The 25,000-nt window shown below is 49.3% G+C and overlaps 1 protein-coding gene across 7 annotated transcripts in view; it reads right to left on the minus strand.

The window, feature by feature from the left end:
* The window catches only part of LOC112240112 (cell migration-inducing and hyaluronan-binding protein), a 177,981-nt gene that overhangs the window by 8,308 nt on the left and 144,673 nt on the right, over positions 1-25,000 (minus strand). For all 7 annotated transcript variants that reach the window (XM_042319001.1, XM_042319003.1, XM_042319004.1 and 4 more), the window contains 10 exons: positions 17,924-17,993; positions 11,298-11,426; positions 8,864-8,949; positions 7,601-7,732; positions 7,046-7,081; positions 4,543-4,698; positions 3,446-3,626; positions 2,867-3,082; positions 2,315-2,526; positions 331-516 (listed from right to left, as the gene is read on the minus strand). In XM_042319001.1, coding sequence (XP_042174935.1) covers positions 331-516; positions 2,315-2,526; positions 2,867-3,082; positions 3,446-3,626; positions 4,543-4,698; positions 7,046-7,081; positions 7,601-7,732; positions 8,864-8,949; positions 11,298-11,426; positions 17,924-17,993 — 1,404 coding nt within the window. The remainder of the gene's footprint in view (positions 1-330; positions 517-2,314; positions 2,527-2,866; positions 3,083-3,445; positions 3,627-4,542; positions 4,699-7,045; positions 7,082-7,600; positions 7,733-8,863; positions 8,950-11,297; positions 11,427-17,923; positions 17,994-25,000) is intronic.

The following is a 25,000-nucleotide window of genomic DNA, read 5'->3' on the forward strand; positions in this document are numbered from 1 at the left end:
ACAGACAGGGGAGACTAAGAGTTAATAAGGATTCACTGGGACAAACAGCAGGCTGAGAGAGAGACAGGGGAGACTAAGAGTTAATAAGGATTCACTGGGACAAACAGCAGGCTGAGAGAGAGACAGGGGAGACTAAGAGTTAATAAGGATTCACTGGGAGAAACAGCAGGCTGAGAGAGAGACAGGGGAGACTACCTACTGTACTCATCTACTACACATTCTCCTCTCTCCCCTGATCTCTCCCTCCTCACCCTCTCTCTCCCGTCTCTCCCTCCCTCTTTACCCTCTCTCTTCTCTCCCCCCTCCCTCCCTGCGTCCCACCCTCCTCACCCGGTATCTTCCTCCCAGTAGTAATAGCCTCGGGACAGGTGAGACTGGTTGATCTTGTCTCTCTGTGTGGTCCTCATGAACACACCGGTCTTCCTTGTCTGCTTGGTCAGCCGGTTGTGGATGTCTGAGATGATGGTGAAGGTGGTGCCTGGAGGGTAGCAGAAGCCCACGTTGATCCAGTCGTTCCTGGAACACACACACAGACAGACACACAGTTAATCCATGATATCAAAAAGGACATGAGGCAGCCCAGCACTGAGATGGGCTAAACAACTACTCCCACTCACCGGTCAAATTCATTAGTAAACACACCGTAGCAAAACATTTTGCCGTTCTTTATTGGACAAGTTCAGGTTAGTCTCTCTCTGTTTGTCAGCTTTCTTCCGTTTGGTGATAGTGAAACTAGAAACTAGTGAATACGACTCTGCAGTCCCGTGTAGCTCAGTTGGTAGAGCATGGCATTTTCAGCAACTGGGTTCGATTCCCAAGTGGGACCAGTACGAAAAAAGTATTGGATAAGAGCGTCTGCTAAATGACGCTCAAGGCACCACAGATGATAGTCCGTACGGCCCAGTACATCACTGAGGCCAAGCTTCTTGCCATCCAGGACCTCTATACCAGGCGATGTCAGAGGAAGGCCCTCAAAGACTCCAGCCACCCCAGTCATAGACTGCTCTCTCTGCTACCGCATGGCAAGCGGTACTAGAGCATCAAGTCTAGGTCCAAAAGGCTTCTTATCAGCTTCTACCCCCAAGCCATAAGACTCCTGAACAGCTAATCAAATGGTTAACCAGACTATTTGCACTATACTTTTACTACATATTACCTCAGTTACCTCGACTAACCTGTGCCCCCGCACATTGACTCTGTACCAGTACCCCCCTGTATATAGCCACACTACTGTTATGTTATAGTTGCTCTTAATTAAATGATTTGTTATTTTTCTATTTTCTTATTTTTTACTAAAGTTTATTTTAGTAAATATTTCTTAACACTTGTTTTTCTTATAAGTACATTGTTGGTTAAGGGCTTGTAAGCATTTCACTGTAAGGTCTACACCTGTTGTATTTGGTGCATGTGACAAATACAATTTGATTTGATTTCAAATGTGAAATGTCATGCAAAGTTTATGGTTGAACCTGAAGTTCCATTCCACAAACAATAGATGGCGCCAGAGCAGCATGTAACCAATGGGAATGTCCATATCCCACAATACAGTATATGTTCCTCCCTCCGAGTCCTTTCGGGGTAATCTCAGGCCAGGGAGTAGCTAACACGCTTGAAATGACTACAATGCCTCTGCTATTCAAATGACTGCCAATGATATTAAGAATATTTGCTGGGCAGGGGTGATGTCATATGCTAAGACAAACAGCCACCATAAACTACTGTATCACACTGTCCCTTGGGTTATAGGGTTCGTGGAAGGCAAGGGTGTGACTTGATGATATGGGTTTTATTAATATGACCACATGGTCAGGAGATGGGGCTTTGGGTTACTGGGGTTATTGTTGACTCATAAGATGTGGTGCCATGATGTGGACAGTTTTTTGGATCAGATGCTGAAACAATGCTGGGAGAAGGAAGTGAATAGTGTGCGTGGTGAAGGGTGCATGTGTGTGTGTGTCTGTGTGTGTCTCTCTGCATCCACTACCAACCTGTGTAGTCTCTCTCTCTGTCTGTGTGTGTATGTGTGTGTGTCTGCAGGTGTGTGTGTCTATATCTCTCTGAGTCCACTACCAACCTGTGTAGTCTCTCTCTCTGTTTCTGTTTCTGTGTGTGTGTGTGTGTGTGTGTGTGTGTGTCTCTCTGAGTCCACTACCAACCTGTGTAGTCTCTCTCTCTGTCTGTGTGTGTGTGTGTGTGTGTCTGCAGGTGTGTGTGTCTATATCTCTCTGAGTCCACTACCAACCTGTGTAGTCTCTCTCTCTGTTTCTGTTTCTGTGTGTGTGTGTGTGTGTGTCTCTCTGAGTCCACTACCAACCTGTTGAAGTTGATGAGCCACACAGTGATCTCTGCAGGAGCAGCCTGGTCCCAGTGTACAGTGTAGCCCTTACCCAGGGTGACCACGGGCTGGAACTGCTGGTAGTGCTTCCTCTTGCCCAGAGCGCCCTCTAGTGTCAGGGGTCTGTCAGGGTACTCATCCTTTACCATCTGCATGTTCAGACTGGCAGGGTTACGTGTCTGTATGTAGATCTGAGGGACCACACACACACACACACACACACATTAATTCACAAACGCATACAGACACATGTACACACACAAACACACAAGTGTGTGTGACTAGGAACATGTTCACTAATCTGGAAGACATTAGAAAGTGAGTGAAATGAGGGGGAAACGAGGTCACACTGCACAAAAACCTAGTGTGTTAGCTTTGAGAGGAAACTTAACCAACACTTTATTTTAAAGAATGTGTGAGTACATACTGTGTACCCATGTGTGTATGTGTTTGTATAAGATACGGTGTGTGTGTGTGTGTGTGTGTGTACATGCATGCTACCTTCAGCCTGCATGGTGTATGCATACCAACCTGTGCATAATGCCCACTACAGATGGCAGCCCTCCAGTCAGGCACGTCAATACAGTCAGGGTGTCTCAGTAACCAGTTGTCCTCTTTGACAAGGAAGGCTCCAGGGTACTCACTGACCGAGCCGTCCACGTCGTGGAATATCGTGGTCTTGTCACCGTCCATTTGCATCTTGTTAAACCATGGGCCGGGCTCGCCGAAAAACACCCGGGACGTTATCTGATAAGAAGAGCAGGGGGTAGATGGGGAGGAAGGGGTGAGGGGGTGGAGAGAATAGAGGGGGAGAGGGGAAGGAGAGGAGATGGGGAGAGAGGAGAGATGAGTGTCATGGAGGTGAGAAAGAGCAGCATGTCTCCCCTGTAAGACCGTGCTTATGGCACTACATTACCCATAATCCATCTTGACAGCTCATGCCCATGTCCATCTTGACAACACACACACACACAATACACCCAAACTTCCATCATGTGTACAGGTAAATGCTAATCAGCGTGATACATCACCCCCACACACACTCCTCTCACACTCACTCACTCACTCACTCACTCACTCACTCACTCACTCACTCACTCACTCACTCACAGGCACGTCGTCAAAGGTGATGTCAGTGACGTTGTTGTTAGGGCAGCTCTGCCAGGAGTTGTTGAGTCTGAAGCCGAAGGCGCTGGTGTGTCGACCGTCCAGGGCAATGTATTTTCTGAAGGTGCAGTTCTGCACGTTGATGGGCCCGTCGTAGATCTGCATGCCGCGGATAGGGAAGTCACTGCAGCACAGACATACAGAGAGTCAGAAAGACCAGAGGGAGGGAGACGAGTTAGAGAGAGAGAGAGAGAGAGAGAGAGAGAGAGAGAGAGAGAGAGAGAACTTAACGGACAGACAGACCCTGGTCAAAAGTAGGGCACCAGGTAGGGAATAGGGTGCTATTTGGGACGTAGACAAGATCATGGGTGCTTTGCGATGTTCCCAAGTGTGCCGGAGGGGACATCGTCATCTCTTTCAGCACACAGACAAGGCTCTGTGCTATCGGATATTGGATAACGACTGCATCTTGGGACCATTTTGTAATACTATGCAAAAGTTCACATGTGGTTGCAAATGATCATTTTTTCTCCATACAGCATATCATGTACAACTGAGACAGATGATGGATGACGGGTTTCTTTCACCCAGACAATAAAAGAATGTCAGATATGCACAAGTTGAGACATCATACTTTTAATCATACTTTCTGTCTGGCCAAGCACGCAACACGCTGAAAAGGGAAAAGTTGAAGGGGTTCATTTCAGGGTAAAATGTGAATGAGGTGAGACGATACGAGGAAAGGAGAGGAGGAGAAGGAGAAGGAGAAGGAGGAGAAAGAGAAGGAGGAGAAGGAGAAGGACAAGGAGGAGGAGGAGGAGGAGAAGGACAAGAAGAGGGGAGGAGGGGAAGAGAGATAAGAGAACAAGAAATTAACAGACAGAAGAGGAGAGAATAGGGAGAGAGACACAAGAGTGTCTCTCTGTTTCTGTCTCTGCCTCTGTGTGTGTGTGTGTGTGTGTGTGTGTGTGTGTGTGTGTGTGTGTGTGTGTGTGTGTGTGTGTGTGTGTGTGTGTGTGTGTGTGTGTGTGTGTGTGTGTGTGTGTGTGTGTGCACGTGTGTGTGTGTGTGCGTGTGTGTGTGTGTGAGCCAACACTCACACTCCTCGAGGCAGGGTCCTCCCATTGAGGTCGGGTCCCCCGGGACCCCAGATACGGTTGTCTGGAATGGGCATGCCCCTGTTCTCACTCTCCCCAACAAACAGACTGTTCTTCACCTCCTGACGAGAACCATCGTCATCAGGGAATGTACCACCACTACACAGATAGGGAAAGACAGAGACAAAGTGAGAGAGAGAAAGAGTTTGTGTGTGTGTGTTCATTTCATCAAATTTTTGTTGACTAAAATGTAACGAGACGAGAATTCCACGTGAGACTAATGGACATTTCATTTGCAATCAAGCTCCTTTTCATCTGTTTTTTCCAATCATAAGCATGCAGAATATTCTTCAGTTGTGTGGACTGATTGAGCTGATCTGCCCGGCTCTCTCACACAGCTCCCAGTGGTCACATCAGTCGCTCGTCAATCTGATGCGAAGCCAGGACACTGGACTTGTAACCAAACTCATCTAGAAACAATAATGCTTACTCTCTCTTACTTTCATGTAGGCTATTTTTACTCTGATCACATCAGTCTATATTGTTACTCATGAATCTGTGTTGCTGCTCTGGTACCGTTCTGGGGTGGCTGTTTTGGGGAAAACAAATGCTATTTCTTGAATGTTAGGAGTACAGTTATAGTTCTGACATCTTTGAAGAGGTCAAAATCTCCCCCTTTTAAAGAAAAGGCTTTTATTTACCCCCCTTGACGGTTATGATGTGGAGAAAATCAGAGCCGTAAATGATTGAACATCTAGCCAAGGCTTTATATCCTATATGATTAATTATGTCAGGCGTTGGTTACAATCTGTCACAATATAAATGTTGCCAGCTAAGGTATACGAGGGGATCGTAGGTCTAGTTGGACAAGGCTATCTGAATGAGTACATGATGGAAGTTAGAAGTAGCTTAAATATTCATTATTTAAGAGATTACTTTTCTATTATGTGACTAAAATGGCTGTGACTAAAACTGTCCAGAGTTTTAGTCGACTGATAATAACTAAAACTAACGAAGGATGAAATGACTGAAATGTGACTAAAAGGTATTTTAAGACTAAACATAAAACCAAATCTAAAATAGATGCCAAAGTTAACACTTTTGTGTGTGTTTTTGGTTTTACTAAAGTAAAACAAGGACAATTCCCCACAAGGAAAATGTCTATTTTAGGCTTAGGGGTTAGGTTTAGGATTAAAATTAGGGTTAGGGTTAAGTTTAGGGTTAAGGTTAGGTTTCAGGGTTAGGGGTTAGCGAAATAGGATTTTGAATGGGAATCAATTGTTTGGTCTCCACAAGGATAGTAAAACAAGTGTGTGTGTGTGTGTGTGTGTGTGTGTGTGTGTGTGTGTGTGTGTGTGTGTGTGTGTGTGTGTGTGTGTGTGTGTGTGTGTGTGTGTGTGTGTGTGTGTGTGTGTGTGTGTGTGTGTGTGTGTGTGTGTGTCTGTGTGTGTGTGTGTGTCTGTGTGTGTCTGTGTGTGTGTGTGTGTGTGTGTGTGTGTGTGTGTGTGTGTGTGTGTGTGTGTGTGTGTGTGTGCTGTGTGTGTGTGTGTGTGTGTGTCTGTGTGTGTGTGTGTGTGTGTGTGTGTGTGTGTGTGTGTGTGTGTCTGTGTGTGTGTGTGTGTCTGTGTGTGTGTGTGTGTGTGTGTGTGTGTGTGTGTGTGTCTGTGTGTGTGTGTCTGTGTGTGTGTCTGTGTGTGTGTGTGTGTGTGTGTGTGTGTGTGTGTGTGTGTGTGTGTGTGTGTGTGTGTGTGTGTGTGTGTGTGTGTGTGTGTGTGTGTGTGTGTGTGTGTCTGTGTGTGTGTGTGTGTGTGTGTGTGTGTGTGTGTGTGTGTGTGTGTGTGTGTGTGTGTGTCTGTGTGTGTGTGTGTGTGTGTGTGTGTTGTGTGTGTGTGTGTGTGTGTGTGTGTGTGTGTGTGTGTGTGTCTGTGTGTGTGTGTGTGTGTGTGTGTGTGTGTGTGTGTGTGTGTGTGTCTGTGTGTGTGTCTGTGTGTGTGTGTGTGTGTGTGTGTGTGTGTGTGTGTGTGTGTGTGTGTGTGTGTGTGTGTGTGTGTGTGTGTGTGTGTGTGTGTGTGTGTGTGTCTGTGTGTGTGTGTGTGTGTGTGTGTGTGTGTGTGTGTGTGTGTGTGTGTGTGTGTGTGTGTGTGTGTGTGTGTGTGTGTGTGTGTGTGTGTGTGTGTGTGTGTGTGTGTGTGTGTGTGCTGTGTGTGTGTGTGTGTGTGTGTGTGTGTGTGTGTGTGTGTGTGTGTGTGTGTGTGTGTGTGTGTGCTACAAACCATGCCCAGGCCCATATACCTAGAGATGCCACTTTCACACTCTTTCAAAGTCTTTCTTTCCCACTGCATCATAAGCAGACGACCATATAAGGTGTTTTCCAATTACTGCAACGGGGTCTTCTGCAGTCACCAGTAAATACAAACATGAACACACACACACACACACACACACACACACACACACACACACACACACACACACACACACAATGTTATTAACATTAATGTCTTACCTAGCCAGTGTTAGGCCAATTCCATTATCAGCAAATCTGAGGGAGAGAGAGAAACAGTTGTTGGAGCCAATCACATAGTAGACGGAATATTAGAATGAGAATATTACACAGACATTATCTGTTTCCGCATGTCAACAGTGTGTGTGTGTATGTGTGTGTGTGTGTGTGTGTGTGGCTATTCACACACTGTTTGTCTAAAACTCCAAGGATAAGGGTTGCCATTGGAAATGTTGGCGAGGTTGCAAAGCAGCAACAGACTGAAGGTGAGAAAAACAATAGAGGATTCAGTGTAAATGCTAGGGGATGTTTCTGACAGTTACTGCTGTGTTGAGTGCTAGACCTGGCAGTAGAAGCCTAGAGGTAAGCATGATAATTGGGGTGGCAGCACCATAGGACTGAGAGGGAGGTTAGAGAAATACAAGCTAGTCAAAATGTAGCCATTTTTCAGAGGTGTGATTGGTATGTTACAGCTAAATATGTATTTGTTACAATCCACCTTTCGCTCAATCCCTCCCTCCCACCTCTACCGCTCGCTCCTTCCCTCCGTCTACTCACTGGCACTCGTCCAGCCAGACATCTCCTCCCCTCAGCCAGGCTCCGTGGTCCTGGTTCTTGTAGGCCACAAAATGGTGGATGAGAGCTGGGACACGGGGCTTGAAGGGATCCGCATCCTGGTGGGGTCCATATCTAGAGAGAGAGAGAGAAGAGAGAGAGAGAGAGAGAGAGAGAGAGAGAGAGAGAGAGAGAGAGAGAGAGAGAGAGAGAGAGAGAGAGAGAGAGAAGAGAGGAGAGAAGAGAGAGAGAAAGAGAGAGAGAGAGAGAGAGAGTGAGTGAGAGAGAGCGAGAAAGAGAGTGAGAAAGAGAGAAGAGAGAGAGCGAGAGAAGAGAGAAGAGAGAGAAGAGAGGAGAGAAGAGAGAGAGAAAGAGAGCGAGAGAGAGAGAGAGAGCGAGAGAAGAGAGAAGAGAGAGAAGAGAGGAGAGAAGAGAGAGAGAAAGAGAGCGAGAGAGAGAGTAATTGAGAGAGAGCGAAAAATCAGCTACACTGGTCTGCCCTGCCCATAACTACCCATTGTTCCTTTAAACAGCTTAGAATCCAAGGCAGTCGCCACTCTAATTCATGCAGAACTAAATCAAATAACTAAACTATAACAAAAAAATGAAGCGTAATAAAGTAATATAATGTGATTAGTAATGTGGGGTAAACAGAACATACAGTGTATCAACAAATAAACCAGTCAGGAACTTGTTTTGAATCAAGGGTTTGTGTAAAGTATTTCAAACATCACGGTCATTCATGCAGACATCTCTGCTATGCATTATTCACTGTTCAGATGTAAACCAACGTGCTGTATGAAGCCTGGGGGACTGGGTCTGCAGACTGGGGTCAAATACTCTGCTTGAGGTGCACTTGGACTTTTGGGACGATTCAATTGATTGCATTGTTATAGGCAAGCAATGTATTTGAAAGTCTTTGACATATGTATCTGAAAGAGGTCTGCTAACTAGCTCCTGAGTGACGCAGTGGTCTAAGGCACTGCATCTCAGTGCTAGAGGCCTCACTACAGACCCTGGTTTGATTCAAGGCTGTATCACAACCATCCGTGATTAGGAGTCCCACAGGGCAGCGCACAGTTGGCCCAGCGTGGTCCGGGTTAGGGTTTGGTCAGGGTAGGCTGTCATTGTAAATAAGAATTTGTTCTTAACTGATTTGCCTAGTTAAATTAAGGTTAAATAAAAACATCTAAACTACTCCCCCTCACCCAGTCTCTCTGCATCCACTACCAACCTGTGTGTGTGTGTGTGTGGTGAGACACTGACCTTGCTCCCACTAGAGAAAGGAAGGGTCTCTTGTCCTTGTCGTTGGCCTGTGTCGTCTTTACACCGTTGTCTAGGATCATTCCAGCCTGCACAAGTGCAGACATTACATTACATTAGCACTTCCTGTCAAGGAGCCAGCTATCAGCCAACAGATATGAACAACAGATAGCTTTGAAGGTGATTTCCACAATGCACCCTATTCCCTACATAGTACAGCCCTGGCCCTGGTCAAAAGTAGTGCACTACTGTATGTGGGGAATAGGGTGCCATTGGGACCGATCATCTGAGTCGCCTCTAGCAACAACACAACAGCCTCCAAGGTCTCTCTCTGTCTGTCTCTTCCTCTCTCTTCTCTCCCTCTCTCTCCTTCCTTCCTTCCCCTCCCTCTCTCTCCTTCCTTCCCCTCCCTCTCTTTCCTTCTCCCTCTCTCCCTCTCTCTCCATCCTTCCCCTCCCTCTCTTTCCTTCTCCCTCTCCCTCCCTCTCCCTCTCCCTCCCTCCAGTTCCTCCTGAACCAAGGGCCTAATAGACACACACTGACACACATATTTAGCTTAATATGAAAAAAAGAGGGATCCAGTGCTCGACTGAGGGACTTGAAAATTCCCAAATCAGGATAATTCAACTGGTGACTATCCAGGATAATTCAACTGGTGACTATCCAGGATAATAAAGGAAAACTAGATTTATTGAGGGACAAACAAAACTAGTTTTGGCATGAATCAACTTCATCAGAAACGTAAGCCTATTGTTTGTTAGTCCCACCAATAAATCTATCAGATTTATGCAGCAACAGTGTTTCTTTTGTTTTATATGTGTGTGCTTACTGTGTGTGTGTGTGTGTGTGTGTGTGTGTGTGTGTGTGTGTGTGTGTGTGTGCGTCTTGTTGTGCATATGTCTTTGTGTGTGTGTGTGTGTGTGTGTGTTTGCCGAGGCGTGTGCGTCTTCGTGTTAGTGCATATGTCTTTGTGTGGTGTGTGTGTGTGTGTTTGCCGAGGCGTGTGCGTCTTTGTGTTGTTGCATATGTCTTTTGTGGGTGTGTGTGTGTGTGTGTTTGCCGAGGCGTGTGCGTCTTCGTGCTGCGTATATATGTCTTTGTGTGGGTGTGTGTGTTTGCTGAGGCGTGTGCATCTTCGTGTTGCGTATATATGTCTTTTGTGTGTGTGTGTTTGCCGAGGTGTGTGCGTCTTCGTGTTGCGTTCATATGTCTTTGTGTGGGTGTGTGTTTGCCGAGGCGTGTGCGTCTTCGTGTTGCGTTCATATGTCTTTGTGTGGGTGTGTGTTTGCCGAGGCGTGTGCGTCTTCGTGTTGCGTTCATATGTCTTTGTGTGGGTGTGTGCGCATAAACACTTGTATGTGTATGTCGGCTTCTTTATGTGTGCACAAGATGGTGTGTGTATGTCTGTGTCTTTGTGCACAAGCTGGTATATCTACTTCTATCACAAGGAGGCTGTGGTAACAGCTTGACATTAGTTATATTTCTATTAACACACCCTGCTAGGAACAGACAGAGAGAGAGAAAATATTAAGCAGAGAGAGAGAGAGAGAGAGAGAGAGAGAGACAGACAGACAGATAGACAGAGAGAGAGTGAGAGAGAGAGCGAGAGAGAGAGACAGAGAGAGAGAGAGAGAGAGAGAGAGAGAGAGAAAAGGGTGGAGTGAGAGCGAGAGAAAGCGTGGAGAGAGAAATTGAGAGAGTACGAGTGAGAAAGGGTAGAGTGAGAGAGAGCGAGAGAAAGAGGGAAGGGTGGAGAGAAAGAGAGAGAGAGAGAAAGGGTGGAGAGAAAGAGAGAGAAAGAAAGGGTGGAGAGAGAGAGAGAAAAAGGATGGAGAGAGAGAAAGGTGGAGATAAAGAGAGAGAAAGGGAGAAAGGGTGGAGAGAAAGAGAGAGAAAGGGTGGAGAGAGAGAGAGCAAGATCCAAAAAAGGTGGTGAGAGAGAGAGAGAGAAAGAAAGAAAGAAAGAGAGAGAGAGAAAGAAAGAAAGAGAAAAAGAGAAAAAGAGAAAAGGGATGGGAGAGAGAAAGAGAGAGAGAAAGAGAAAAAGGATGGAGAGAGAGAGAAAGAAAGAGAACGGGTGGAAAGAGAGAAAGAGATAAAAAGAGAGAAAGGGTGGAGAGAGAGAGAGAAAGAGAGAGAGAAATAGAGAGAAGGGTGTGAACATGACAGAGAGAGAGGCGCTGCTAGCACAGACCACAAGGGCCTTAACCAGACCACATAGAGATTTATTATCAACTGAAGATGCTCGTTAACATGTAATGATCGGTGCTCCAAACCGCAAATTAACCTTCACACACTGGGTTAACACACACACACACACACACACAGGGAAGAGCAGTTAGCTTATATCTGATTGGTTAATATGACTTCCTTTATTCTATTGTATGTTTGCTGTTATTATCTAACAAGACTCACACACACACACATAAAGTCCTACCCTGTAGTTGGAGTGGGCCCTATTGTTGGTGAACTGGCCCATAGGTGTGTGTTCAGAGCGGCCAGGAGAGTACATGCCCTCAGAGGCTCCCGTAGGCACATGGTGGAAGAGGAACCAGAAACCGGTCTCCTTGAAGGACACACACACAGTATGTTAACACACACATGCAAGCATTAACACACACACACACACACACACACACCATACTATACATAACAAATGAATACACAGTAATTCATCAGACTGGACATTGGGGTAATGAGGCCTACATACATACTGTACACCTGAAGACAAGGACAGATAGAAAGAGTGAATGGGAGACAGAGAATGAGAGAGAGAAAGAGAAAGAGAACAAGGAGAGAGAGAGGGAGAGTGTGAGGAGAGAGTGAGAGAGGACAGAGGAGATATACTTTTGTATATTATCTACCTCACTTGCTTTGGCAATGTTAACACGTTTCCCATGCCAATAAAGCCCCTTGAATTGAATTGAATTGAGTGAGAGAGGACAGGGGAGAAAGGGAGAGAGAGAGAGGGAGAGGGAGGGAGTGAGGGAGGGATGGAGGGAGGAGAGAGAGAGGACAGGGTAGAGAGAGAGAGAGGGAGGGAGTGAGGGAGGGATGAGGGAGGAGAGAGAGAGGACAGGGGAGAGAGAGAGAGAGAGAGAGAGGGATGGAGAAGGAGGGAGAAGGAGGGAGGAGGGGGATGGAGGGAGGAGAGAGAGAGGACAGAGGAGAGAGAGAGAGAGAGAGAGAGAGAGAGAGGGAGAGGGAGGGAGGAGGGGGATAGAGGGAGAGGGAGGGAGTGAGGGGGATGGAGGGAGGAGAGAGAGAGGACAGGAGAGAGAGAGAGAGAGGGAGGGAGTGAGGGAGGGATGGAGGGAGGAGAGAGAGAGGACAGGGGAGAGAGAGAGAGAGAGAGAGGGATGGAGAAGGAGGGAGGGAGAAGGAGGGAGTGAGGGGGATGGAGGGAGGAGAGAGAGAGGACAGAGGAGAGAGAGAGAGAGAGAGGGAGAGGAGGGAGTGAGGGGGATAGAGGGAGAGGGAGGGAGTGAGGGGTGATGGAGGGAGGAGAGAGAGAGGACAGGAGAGAGAGAGAGAGGGAGGGAGTGAGGGAGGGATGGAGGGAGGAGAGTGAGAGGACAGGGGAGAGAGAGAGAGGGATGGAGAAGGAGGGAGGGAGAAGGAGGGAGTGAGGGGGATGGAGGGAGGAGAGAGAGAGGACAGAGGAGAGAGAGAGAGAGAGAGAGTGAGGGAGGGATGGAGGGAGGAGAGAGAGAGAGGACAGGGGAGAGAGAGAGAGAGAGAGAGAGGGGAGAAGGAGGGAGGGAGAAGGAGGGAGTGAGGGGGATGGAGGGAGGAGAGAGAGAGGACAGGAGAGAGAGAGAGAGAGAGAGGGAGGGAGAGGGAGGGATGGAGGGAGGAGGAAACGGTTAACATTGAGGGAGGGATGGAGGGAGGAGAGAGAGAGGACAGGGGAGAGAGAGAGAGAGAGAGAGAGAGAGAGAGGGAGAGAGAGAGAGAGAGAGGGATGGAGAAGGAGGGAGGGAGAAGGAGGGAGTGAGGGGGATGGAGGGAGGAGAGAGAGAGGACAGAGGAGGAGAGAGAGAGAGAGAGAGGAGAGAGAGGGGAGGGAGTGAGGGGGATAGAGGGAGAGGGAGGGAGTGAGGGGGGATGGAGGGAGAGAGGACAGAGGAGAGAGAGAGAGAGAGAGAGAGAGAGGGAGAGGGAGGGAGTGAGTGAGGGGGGATGGAGGGAGGAGAGAGAGAGGACAGGAGAGAGAGAGAGAGAAAGAGAGAAAGAGAGAGAGAGAGAGAGAGAGAGGACAGAGGAGAGAGTGAGGAGAGAGTGAGAGAGGACAGAGGAGATATACTTTTGTATATTATCTACCTCACTTGCTTTGGCAATGTTAACACGTTTCCCATGCCAATAAAGCCCCTTGAATTGAATTGAATTGAGTGAGAGAGGACAGGGGAGAAAGGGAGAGAGAGAGAGGGAGAGGGAGGGAGTGAGGGAGGGATGGAGGGAGAGAGAGAGAGGACAGGGTAGAGGGAGAGAGAGGGAGGGAGTGAGGGAGGGAGAGGGAGGGAGAAGGAGGGAGAGGGGGATGGAGGGAGGAAGAGAGAGAGGAGACAGAGGAGAGAGAGAGAGAGAGAGAGAGAGACTGGGAGAGGGAGGGAGTGAGGGGGATAGAGGGAGAGGGAGGGAGTGAGGGGGATGGAGGGAGGAGAGAGAGAGGACAGAGAGAGAGAGAGGAGGGAGGGAGTGAGGGAGGGATGGAGGAGAGGAGAGAGAGAGGACAAGGGAGAGAGAGAGAGAGAGAGGGATGGAGAAGGAGGGAGGGAGAAGGAGGGAGTGAGGGGGAGAGGGAGAGAGAGAGAGGACAGAGGAGGAGAGAGAGAGAGAGAGAGGGAGGGAGAGGGGGATAGAGGGAGAGGGAGGGAGTGAGGGTGATGGAGGGAGGAGAGAGAGAGGACAGGAGAGAGAGGAGAGAGGGAGGGAGTGAGGGAGGGATGGAGGGAGGAGAGTGAGAGGACTGGGAGAGAGAGAGAGGGATGGAGAAGGAGGGAGGGAGAAGGAGGGAGTGAGGGGGATGGAGGGACTGGGAGAGAGAGGAGAGGAGGAGAGGAGAGAGGAGAGAGAGAGAGAGAGAGGGAGGGAGAGGAGGGGGATAGAGGGAGAGGGAGGGAGTGAGGGGGATGGAGGGAGGAGAAAGAGAGGACAGGAGAGAGAGAGAGAGAGGGAGGGAGTGAGGGAGACTGGGGAGAGGAGAGAGGACAGGGAGAGAGAGAGAGAGAGAGGGATGGAGAAAGGATGGAGGGAGAAGGAGGGAGTGAGGGGGGATGGAGGGAGAGAGAGAGAGAAGACAGAGGGAGAGAGAGAGAGAGAGAGAGGAGAGGGAGGAGGGAGGGGGATAGAGGAGAGAGGGGGAGTGAGGGGGAGATTGGGAGAGAGAGGAAGCAAGCGAGGAGATTGGGAGAGAGAGAGGAGGAGAGAGAGAAGAGAGAGAGAGAGAGAGAGAGAGAGGAAGCAAGCGAGGGAGATTGGAGAGAGAGAGGAAGCAAGAGAGAGGGAGACTGGGAGAGAGAGAGAGAGAGAGAGAGAGAAGCAAGCGAGGGAGATTGGGAGAGAGAGAGGAAGCAAGCGAGGGAGATTGGGAGAGAGAGAGAGGAAGCAAGCGAGGGAGACTGGGAGAGAGAGGAAGCAAGCGAGGAGACTGGGAGAGAGAGGAAGCAAGCGAGGGAGACTGGGAGAGAGAGGAAGCAAGTGAGGGAGACTGGGAGAGAGAGGAAGCAAGCGAGGGAGACTGGGAGAGAGAGGAAGCAAGCGAGGGAGACTGGGAGGGAGAGGAAGCAAGCTGGGAGAGAGAGGAAGCAAGCGAGGGAGACTGGGAGAGAGAGGAAGCAAGCGAGGGAGACTGGGAGAGAGAGGAAGCAAGCGAGGGAGACTGGGAGAGAGAGGAAGCAAGCGAGGGAGACTGGGAGAGAGAGGAAGCAAGCGAGGGAGACTGGGAGAGAGAGGAAGCAAGCGAGGAGACTGGGAGAGAGAGGAAGCAAGCGAGGGAGACTGGGAGAGAGAGGAAGCAAGCGAGGAGACTGGGAGAGAGAGGAAGCAAGCGAGGGAGACTGGGAGAGAGAGAGGAAGCAAGCGAGGGAGACTGGGAGAGAGAGAGAGAGGAAGCAAGCGAGGAGACTGGGAGAGAGAGGAAGCAAGCGAGGAGACTGGGAGAGAGAGGAAGCAAGCGAGGGAGACTGGGAGAGAGAGGAAGCAAGCGAGGGAGACTGGGAGAGAGAGGAAGCAAGCGAGGGAGACTGGGAGAGAGAGGAAGCAAGCGAGGAGACTGGGAGAGAGAGGAAGCAAGCGAGGGAGACTGGGAGAGAGAGGAAGCAAGCGAGGGAGACTGGGAGAGAGAGGAAGCAAGCGAGGAGACTGGGGAGAGAGGAAGCAAGCGAGGGAGACTGGGAGAGAGAGGAAGCAAGCGAGGAGACTGGGGAGAGAGGAAGCAAGCGAGGGAGATTGGGAGAGAGAGGAAGCAAGCGAGGGAGATTGGGAGAGAGAGGAAGCAAGCGAGGAGATTGGGAGAAGGAAGAGGGAGATTGGGAGAGAGAGGAAGCAAGCGAGGGATTGGGAGATTGGGAGAGAGAGGAAGCAAGCGAGGGAGACTGAGAGAGAGAGGAAGCAAGCGAGGAGACTGGGAGAGAGAGGAAGCAAGCGAGGGAGACTGGGAGAGAGAGAGAGAGGAAAGCGAGGAGACTGGGAGAGAGAGAAGCAAGCGAGGGAGACTGGGAGAGAGAGGAAGCAAGCGAGGGAGACTGGGAGAGAGAGGAAGCAAGCGAGGGAGATTGGGAGAGAGAGGAAGCAAGCGAGGGAGATTGGGAGAGAGAGGAAGCAAGCGAGGAGACTGGGAGAGAGAGGAAGCAAGCGAGGGAGACTGGGAGAGAGAGGAAGCAAGCGAGGGAGACTGGGGAGAGAGAGAGAGGAAGCAAGCGAGGGAGACTGGGAGAGAGAGGAAGCAAGCGAGGGAGACTGGGGAGAGAGGAAGCAAGCGAGGGAGATTGGGAGAGAGAGGAAGCAAGCGAGGAGATTGGGAGAGAGAGGAAGCAAGCGAGGGAGATTGGGAGAGAGAGAGAGAAGCAAGCGAGGGAGATTGGGAGAGAGAGGAAGCAAGCGAGGGAGACTGGGGAGAGAGAGAGAGGAAGCAAGCGAGAGGGAGACTGGGAGAGAGAGGAAGCAAGCGAGGGAGACTGGGAGGGAGAGAGAGAGAAGCAAGCGAGGGAGACTGGGAGAGAGAGGAAGCAAGCGAGGGAGATTGGGAGAGAGAGGAAGCAAGCGAGGGAGACTGGGGAGAGAGAGGGAGAGAGAGAAGCAAGCGAGGGAGACTGGGGAGAGAGAGAGAGGAAGCAAGCGAGGGAGACTGGGAGAGAGAGAGAGAGGAAGCAAGCGAGGAGACTGGGAGACTGGGGAGAGAGAGGAAGCAAGCGAGGGAGACTGGGGGAGAGAGAGAGGAAGCAAGCGAGGGAGACTGGGAGAGAGAGGAAGCAAGCGAGGGAGACTGGGAGAGAGAGGAAGCAGGGAGCGAGAGGAGACTGGGAGAGAGAGGAAGCAAGCGAGGAGACTGGGAGAGAGAGGAAGCAAGCGAGGGAGACTGGGAGAGAGAGGAAGCAGGAGACTGGGAGAGGGAGACGAGGGAGATTGGGAGAGAGAGGAAGCAAGCGAGGGAGATTGGGAGAGAGAGGAAGCAAGCGAGGGAGATTGGTAGAGAGAGGAAGCAAGCGAGGGAGACTGGGAGAGAGGAAGAGGGAGATTGGGAGAGAGAGGCAAGCGAGGGAGACTGGGAGAGAGAGGAAGCAAGCGAGGAGACTGGGAGAGAGAGGAAGCAAGCGAGGGAGACTGGGAGAGAGAGGAAGCAAGCGAGGGAGACTGGGAGAGAGAGGAAGCAAGCGAGGGAGACTGGGAGAGAGAGGAAGCAAGCGAGGGAGACTGGGAGAGAGAGGAAGCAAGCGAGGGAGACTGGGAGAGAGAGGAAGCAAGCGAGGGAGATTGGGAGAGAGAGGAAGCAAGCGAGGGAGATTGGGAGAGAGAGGAAGCAAGCGAGGAGACTGGGAGAGAGAGGAAGCAAGCGAGGAGACTGGGGAGAGAGAGAGAGAGAGAGGAAGCAAGCGAGGGAGACTGGGAGAGAGAGGAAGCAAGCGAGGGAGACTGGGAGAGAGAGGAAGCAAGCGAGGGAGATTGGGAGAGAGAGGAAGCAAGCGAGGGAGATTGGGAGAGAGAGGAAGCAAGCGAGGGAGACTTGAGGAGAGAGAGGAAGCAAGCGAGGGAGACTGGGAGAGAGAGGAAGCAAGCGAGGGAGACTGGGAGAGAAGCGAGGGAGAGAGAGAGGAAGCAAGCGAGGAGACTGGGAGAGAGAGGAAGCAAGCGAGGGAGACTGGGAGAGAGAGGAAGCAAGCGAGGGAGACTGGGAGAGAGAGGAAGCAAGCGAGGGAGACTGGGAGAGAGAGCAAGCAAGCGAGGGAGACTGGGAGAGAGGAAGCAAGCGAGGGAGACTGGGAGAGAGAGGAAGCAAGCGAGGGAGATTGGGAGAGAGAGGAAGCAAGCGAGGGAGATTGGGAGAGAGAGGAAGCAAGCGAGGGAGATTGGGAGAGAGAGAGAGAAGCAAGCGAGGGAGACTGGGAGAGAGAGGAAGCAAGCGAGGAGACTGGGAGAGAGAGAGAGAGAGAGAGAGAGGAAGCAAGCGAGGGAGACTGGGAGAGAGAGGAAGCAAGCGAGGGAGGTTGGGAGAGAGAGGAAGCAAGCGAGGGAGATTGGGAGAGAGAGGAAGCAAGCGAGGGAGATTGGGAGAGAGAGGAAGCAAGCGAGGGAGACTGGGAGAGAGAGAGAGAGGAAGCAAGCGAGGGAGACTGGGAGAGAGAGGAAGCAAGCGAGGGAGACTGGGAGAGAAAGAGAGAGGAAGCAAGCGAGGAGACTGGGAGAGAGAGGAAGCAAGCGAGGGAGACTGGGAGAGAGAGGAAGCAAGCGAGGGAGACTGGGAGAGAGAGGAAGCAAGTGAGGGAGACTGGGAGAGAGAGGAAGCAAGCGAGGGAGATTGGGAGAGAGAGGAAGCAAGCGAGGGAGACTGGGAGACAGACTTACCTCTGAGCCTGCTGCTGCACAGTTGATGAGGTTGTTATTGGGGTTGGCAATCCAAAAGGTGGACGTAGCACTGGAAGAGACAAGGAAAGACAAGAGGGAGGAAAAGAGAGAGAGAATGTGAGAGAGAGGAGGGAGAGAGAGAAAGAGAACATGAGAGAGAGGAGGGTGAGAGTGAGAACGTGAGAGAGAGGAAGGTGAGAGAGTGAGAATGTGAGAGAGAGGAGGGAGAGAGAGTGAGGACGTGAGAGATAGGAGGGTGAGAGAGAGAGAACATGTGAGCGAGAGAGAGAACATGAGAGAAAGGAGGGAGAGAGCGCGAGAGAGAGAGAATGTGAGAGAGGAGGGTGAGAGAGAGAGAACGTGAGAGAGAGGAGGGAGAGAAAACAAGAGTTGTTGATTATCCCTGTGTCCTACTCCTCGCTTCAGGCAGCACCTCAACAGCCTTGGTTTCTCAAATGACTGCCTCACCTGGTTCACCAACTACTTCTCAGACAGAATTCAGTGTGTCAAATCGGAGGGCCTGATGTCCGGACCTCTGGCAGGCTCTATGGGGTGCCACAGGGTTCAATTCTCGGGACGACTCTTTTATCTGTACATATCAATGATGTCGCTCTTGCAGCTGATGATTCTCTGATCCACCTCTACACAGACAACACCATTCTGTATACTTCTGGCCCCACTGTGTTAACTAACCTCCAAACGAGCTTCAATTCCATACAACTAAATGCATGCTCTTCAACCAATTGCTGCCTGCACCTGTCCGCCCGGCCAGCATCACCACTCTGGACGGTTCTGACTTAGAATATGTGGACAAAGGGCCTCCCGGGTTGCGCAGTGGTCTAGGGCACTGCATCGCATCGCTAGCTGTGAGACTCTCTGGGTTCGCGCCCAGGCTCTGTCACAGCCGGCCGCGACCGGGAGGTCCATGGGGCGACGCACAATTGGCCTAGCATCGTCCGGGTTAGGGAGGGTTTGGCCGGTAGGGATATCCTTGTCTCATCGTACACTAGCGACTCCTGTGGCGGGCCGGGCGCAGTGCACGCTAACCAGGTCGCCAGGGGCATGGTGTTTCCTCCGACACATTGGAGCGGCTGGCTTCCGGGTTGGATGTGCGCTGTGTTAAGAAGCAGTGCGGCTTGGTTGGGTTGTGTTTCGAAGGACGCATGGCTTTTGACCTTCATCTCTCCCGAGCCCGTACGGGAGTTGTAGCGATAAGACAAGATAGTAACTACTAACAATTGGATCCCACGAAATTGGGGAGAAAAGGAGGTTAAAAAAAAATTACATTAAAAAAAAGAATATGTGGACAACTACAAATACCTAGGTGTCTGGCTTGACTGTAAACTCTCCTTCCAGACACACATTTTTAAGCATCTCCAATCCAAAATTACATCTAGAATCGGCTTCCTACTTCACAACAAAGCATCCTTCACTCACGCTGCCAAACATACCTCGTAAAACTGACCATCCTACCGATCCTTGACTTCGGCGATGTCATTAACAAAATAGCCTCCAACACTCTACTCAGTGAATTGGATGCAGTCAATCACAGTGCCATCCGATTTTTCACTAAAGCCCCATATACTACCCACCATTTCGACCTATATGCTCTCGTTGGCTGGCCCTCGCTTCATATTCGTCGCCAAACCCACTGGCTCCAGGTCATCTATAAGTCTTTGCTAGGTAAAGCTTTGCCTTATCTCAACTCACTGGTCACCCTAGCAGCACACACCAGTAGCACATGCTCCAGCAGGTATATTTCACTGGTCACCCCCAAAGCCAATTCCTTCTTTGGCCACATTTCCTTCCAGTTCTCTGCTGCCAATGACTGGAACGAACTGCAAAAATCACTGAAGGTGGAGACTCATATCTCCCTCACTAACTTTAAGCATCAGCTGTCAGAGCAGCTCACAGATCACTGCACCTGTACATAGCCCATCTGTAAATAGCCCATCCAACTACCTCATCCCCATATTGTTATTTTTTTCTCCTTTGCACCCCAGTATCTCTATTTGCACATTCATCTTCTGCACATCTATAACTCCAGTGTTAATTTGCTAAATTGTAATTATTTCACCACTATGGCCTATTTATTGTCTTATACCTCCCTAATCTTACCAAATTTGCACACACTGTATATAGACTTTTCTATTGTATTATTGACTGTGTGTTTATTTACTCCATGTGCAACTCTGTGTTGTTGTTTGTGTCGCACTGCTTTGCTTTATCTTGGCCAGGTCGCAGTTGTCAATGAGAACTTGTTCTCAACTGGCCTACCTGGTTAAATAAAGGTGAAATATATATATATATATATATGCTCTGTCTCACACACACACATGTGTGCTCTGTCTCACACACACACACACACACACACACACACACACACAATTAACAAGGGGTCGTCGCTGCCTTTCAAAAACAAGAAAGCAAATCAGGTCATCAGTAATCAAGGTCTCTACTAGCCCTGATCACAGTCTACTCTATAATCAACACAGAAAACGAGGGACAGGAGAGAGAGAGCAAGAAAGAGAGAATGAGAGAGAGAGTGAGAGAGCGATAAAGAGAGAAGGAGAGAGAGAGAACCAGAGAGAGAGAACGACAGAGACAGAGAGGTATAATTGTCTTTGTTGAGCTTGGGGTATTTCAAAATAAACGGACAGAGAACGAGATTGAGCGAAAGACACCATAGAAAGAAAATGAAAGACAATGAATACTGTAACTGATTAATAAAAAGCTTTCAGTTTAGCTTTTAGGATTGGGATATTCTGTCTGATTTTGTTCAGTGAAAATGTACATTACTGAAGAACCCTGCATTTGTGAAGGTCTAAGCCGTCAAACAGGGGAACATGTTAGCCGTCTGTCAGCGGACAGGGGAACATGTTAGCTGTCTGTCAGCGGACAGGGAACATGTTAGCCGTCTGTCAGCGGACAGGGGAACATGTTAGCCGTCTGTCAGCGGACAGGGGAACATGTTAGCTGTCTGTCAGCGGACAGGGGAACATGTTAGCCGTCTGTCAGCGGACAGGGAACATGTTAGCCGTCTGTCAGCGGACAGGGGAACATGTTAGCCGTCTGTCAGCGGACAGGGGAACATGTTAGCTGTCTGTCAGCGGACAGGGGAACATGTTAGCCGTCTGTCAGCGGACAGGGGAACATGTTAGCTGTCTGTCAGTGGACAGGGAACATGTTAGCCGTCTGTCAGCGGACAGGGGAACATGTTAGCCGTCTGTCAGCGGACAGGGGAACATGTTAGCTGTCTGTCAGCGGACAGGGAACATGTTAGCCGTCTGTCAGCGGACAGGGGAACATGTTAGCCGTCTGTCAGAGGACAGGGGAACATGTTAGCTGTCTGTCAGCGGACAGGGAACATGTTAGCCGTCTGTCAGCGGACAGGGAACATGTTAGCTGTCTGTCAGCGGACAGGGAACATGTTAGCTGTCTGTCAGCGGACAGGGAACATGTTAGCCATCTGTCAGCGGACAGGGGAACATGTTAGCCATCTGTCAGCGGACAGGGGAACATGTTAGCCGTCTGTCAGCGGACAGGGGAACATGTTAGCTGTCTGTCAGCGGACAGGGAACATGTTAGCCATCTGTCAGCGGACAGGGGAACATGTTAGCCGTCTGTCAGCGGACAGGGGAACATGTTAGCCGTCTGTCAGTGGACAGGGGAACATGTTAGCCGTCTGTCAGTGGACAGGGAATCATGTTAGCCGTCTGTCAGTGGACAGGGGAACATGTTAGCCGTCTGTCAGCGGACAGGGGAACATTATTTTTATTTAACCATGTAGACCAGTTGAGAACAAGTTCTCATTTACAACTGTGACCTGGCCAAGATAAAGCAAAGCACTGACAAAAACAACTACACAGAGTTACACATAAACAAACGTACAGTCAATAACACCATAGAAAAAATATATGTACAGTGTTTGCAAATGTAGAAGAGTAGGGAGGTAAGGCAATAAATAGGCCATGGAGGCGAAATAATTACAATTTGGCATTAACACTGGAGTGATAAATGTGCAGATGTTTATGTTTATGTGCAAGTAGGAGGCTTTGTTACGAATTAGAAAGCTGATTCTAGATTTCATTTTGGATTGGTCTAACCAGTCTAACCAGACACCTAGGTATTTGTAGTTGTCCACATATTCTAAGTCAGAACCGTCCAGAGTAGTGATGCTAGTCGGGTGGGCGGGTGCGGGCAGGGATCGGTTGAAGAGCATGCATTTAGTTCTTCTAGCACTTAAGAGCAGTTGGAGGCCACGGAAGGAGTGTTGTATGGCGTTGAAGCTCGTTTGAGCTCTAACCCTATTACAGGGGCTGAGTCACTGGCTTACTGGGGCTCTCTCATGACATCCCTGGAAGGGGTGCGTCACCTGAGTGGGTTGATTCACTGATGTGGACATCCTGTCTGGGTTGGCGCCCCCCCTTGGGTTGTGCCATGGCGGAGATCTTTGTGGGCTATACTTAGCCTTGTCTCAGGATGGTAAGTTGGTGGTTGAAGATATCCCTCTAGTGGTGTGGGGGCTGTGCTTTGGCAAAGTGGGTGGGGTTATATCCTTCCTGTTTGGCCCTGTCCGGGGGTGTCCTCGGATGGGGCCACAGTGTCTCCTGACCCCTCCTGTCTCAGCCTCCAGTATTTATGCTGCAGTAGTTTATGTGTCGGGGGGCTAGGGTCAGCTTGTTATATCTGGAGTACTTCTCCTGTCCTATTCGGTGTCCTGTGTGAATTTAAGTGTGCTCTCTCTAATTCTCTCTTTCTCTCTTTCTTTCTCTCTCTCAGAGGACCTGAGCCCTAGGACCATGCCCCAGGACTACCTGACATGATGACTCTTTGCTGTCCCCAGTCCACCTGGCCGTGCTGCTGCTCCAGTTTCAACTGTTCTGCCTTATCATTATTCGACCATGCTGGTCATTTATGAACATTTGAACATCTTGGCCATGTTCTGTTATAATCTCTACCCGGCACAGCCAGAAGAGGACTGGCCACCCTTCATAGCCTGGTTCCTCTCTAGGTTTCTTCCTAGGTTTTGGCCTTTCTAAGGAGTTTTTCCTAGCCACCATGCTTTGCTTGCTGTTTGGGGTTTTAGGCTGGGTTTCTGTACAGCACTTTGAGATATCAGCTGATGTACGAAGGGCTATATTAACAAATTTGATTTGATTTGATTTGATCAAAGAATCACCAAGCAAGAGCGACATCATTGATGTACACAGTGAAAAGAGTTGGCCCGAGAATTGAACCCTGTGGCACCCCCATAGAGACTGCCAGAGGTTCGGACAACAGGCATATGCACAGCAGAGTCCACAATACACTCTTTCAGACGGTAGTGTGTGTGTGTGTGTGTGTGTGTGTGTGTGTGTGTGTGTGTGTGTGTGTGTGTGTGTGTGTGTGTGTGTGTGTGTGTGTGTGTGTGTGTGGTATAAGCAGCTCTGGGTAATGAGTGAGAATTGTCACAGCAGTGTTAGCAATAACTACCAACAAGTCTCTCTCTCACCTCCATCTCTCTCTCTCTCTCTCACCTCCATCTCTCTCACCTCCATCTCTTTCTTTCTCTCGCATCTCTCCTTTCTGTCTCTCACCCTCTCTCTCTCTCTCTAGCATATCTCTCCTTCCTCCCTCTCTCTCTCTTTTTACAGGCATTAAGTGCAGGTGTTATGTGCCTTTTAAAATAAAATGTTCATCTTTGTGTGTGCGTGTGCGTGTGTGTGTGTGTGTATTACTGCAGGAAGTGCAGTGAATGCATAGATTACTCTGTAACTGTTATTTAGTAGATATTCTCTACAGTCATTTGTTGCTTTATTCCTCTCAGCATTTTAAGTTAATACTCCCTCTGTGCTATGAGAAGGGAAAGGAGAGGAGAGGAGAGGAGAGGAGAGAGGAGAGGGAGGAGAGGAGAGGGAGAGAGGAGAGGAGAGGAGAGGAGAGGAGAGGAGAGAGGAGAGGAGAGGAGAGGAGAGGAGAGGAGAGGAGAGGAGAGGAGAGGAGAGGAGAGGAGAGGAGAGGAGGAGTCTGGCGATAGAGAGGAGAGATGGGAAGAAAGGGTGAAGACAGTAGTCGGGGAATAGTGAAGGTGGAGAGAGGGAGATAGTACTGTGTCTGTGTGAGAAGATGTGTGGGAAAAGAGAATAGATAGAAAGAGAGGGAGGGGAAGGAGATATGGGGGAAGCAACAAATCTGCAAAACTTTACTGAGGAAAAGTAATTCTGTTACCTTGTACTTTTTGGTAGGTGACATTCAATGATGTATATAAACCCTGGGTAGCTGACGCTGTGTCTTGGCCAATAAGAGCCTCCATTATTAAACTCCTCCTTTCGAGGCTTTGATTAATGGAAGTGAATGAGGGAAAAACTATATCTCCACATTAAAATACCCAACTCGTCAACAATGCCACGATGTGGAACATATGTATGCAGCCAGCGCCGATTAAAGGATGAGGGAAGACAGTTCATATGGAAGTATTGAAATTATTAGAGTAGAACATGTACTTTTTGGTCTATTTTGACAAACTGCTCAGATATTGGTACTGTGTAACCATAGCAACGCATGTAAATGTCAATGTATGCTAGATATATTACAAAACGATAATCCATTGTTGATGTTATTAAGCATGGATGAAGTGGTGGTTCATGTGTGCAATTTAACTGCTGTTCTTATGGATTTTCTAATAGTCACAACTGTTGAAGAAATAAGAAATATTGTGCATTGACAGTGAATGTAGTTAACGTTAGCAGCCAGCCTAGTGCTACATGATATGACGTATACAAACAGGCCACCAGTCAACCCAGTGTTTTTTATAGTATGACTGAACCACTTCCTAGGTTTATTGTACTAAGAGTCATTGCAATTTCTTTTTACCGGCTTCACTTTACATCAGATTGATCTTTCAGCAATACTGAAAACATATTATTATGGATGAACTTCTCTAGTTGTACATTATTGTTGCTTTGTAGTGTAGAGAGGTGATCAACATGTTTTCATTTCAACAACTACAGCTTTTGGATGATACATACGTTTTATTTTTCATTATCCTTGAAGCATAAGATTGAAAGAGTGTAAATTCCCATGAATTCCTATGGA

Source organism: Oncorhynchus tshawytscha, unplaced genomic scaffold (assembly GCF_018296145.1).
Source record: "Oncorhynchus tshawytscha isolate Ot180627B unplaced genomic scaffold, Otsh_v2.0 Un_scaffold_7041_pilon_pilon, whole genome shotgun sequence".
NCBI lineage: Eukaryota > Metazoa > Chordata > Actinopteri > Salmoniformes > Salmonidae > Oncorhynchus > Oncorhynchus tshawytscha.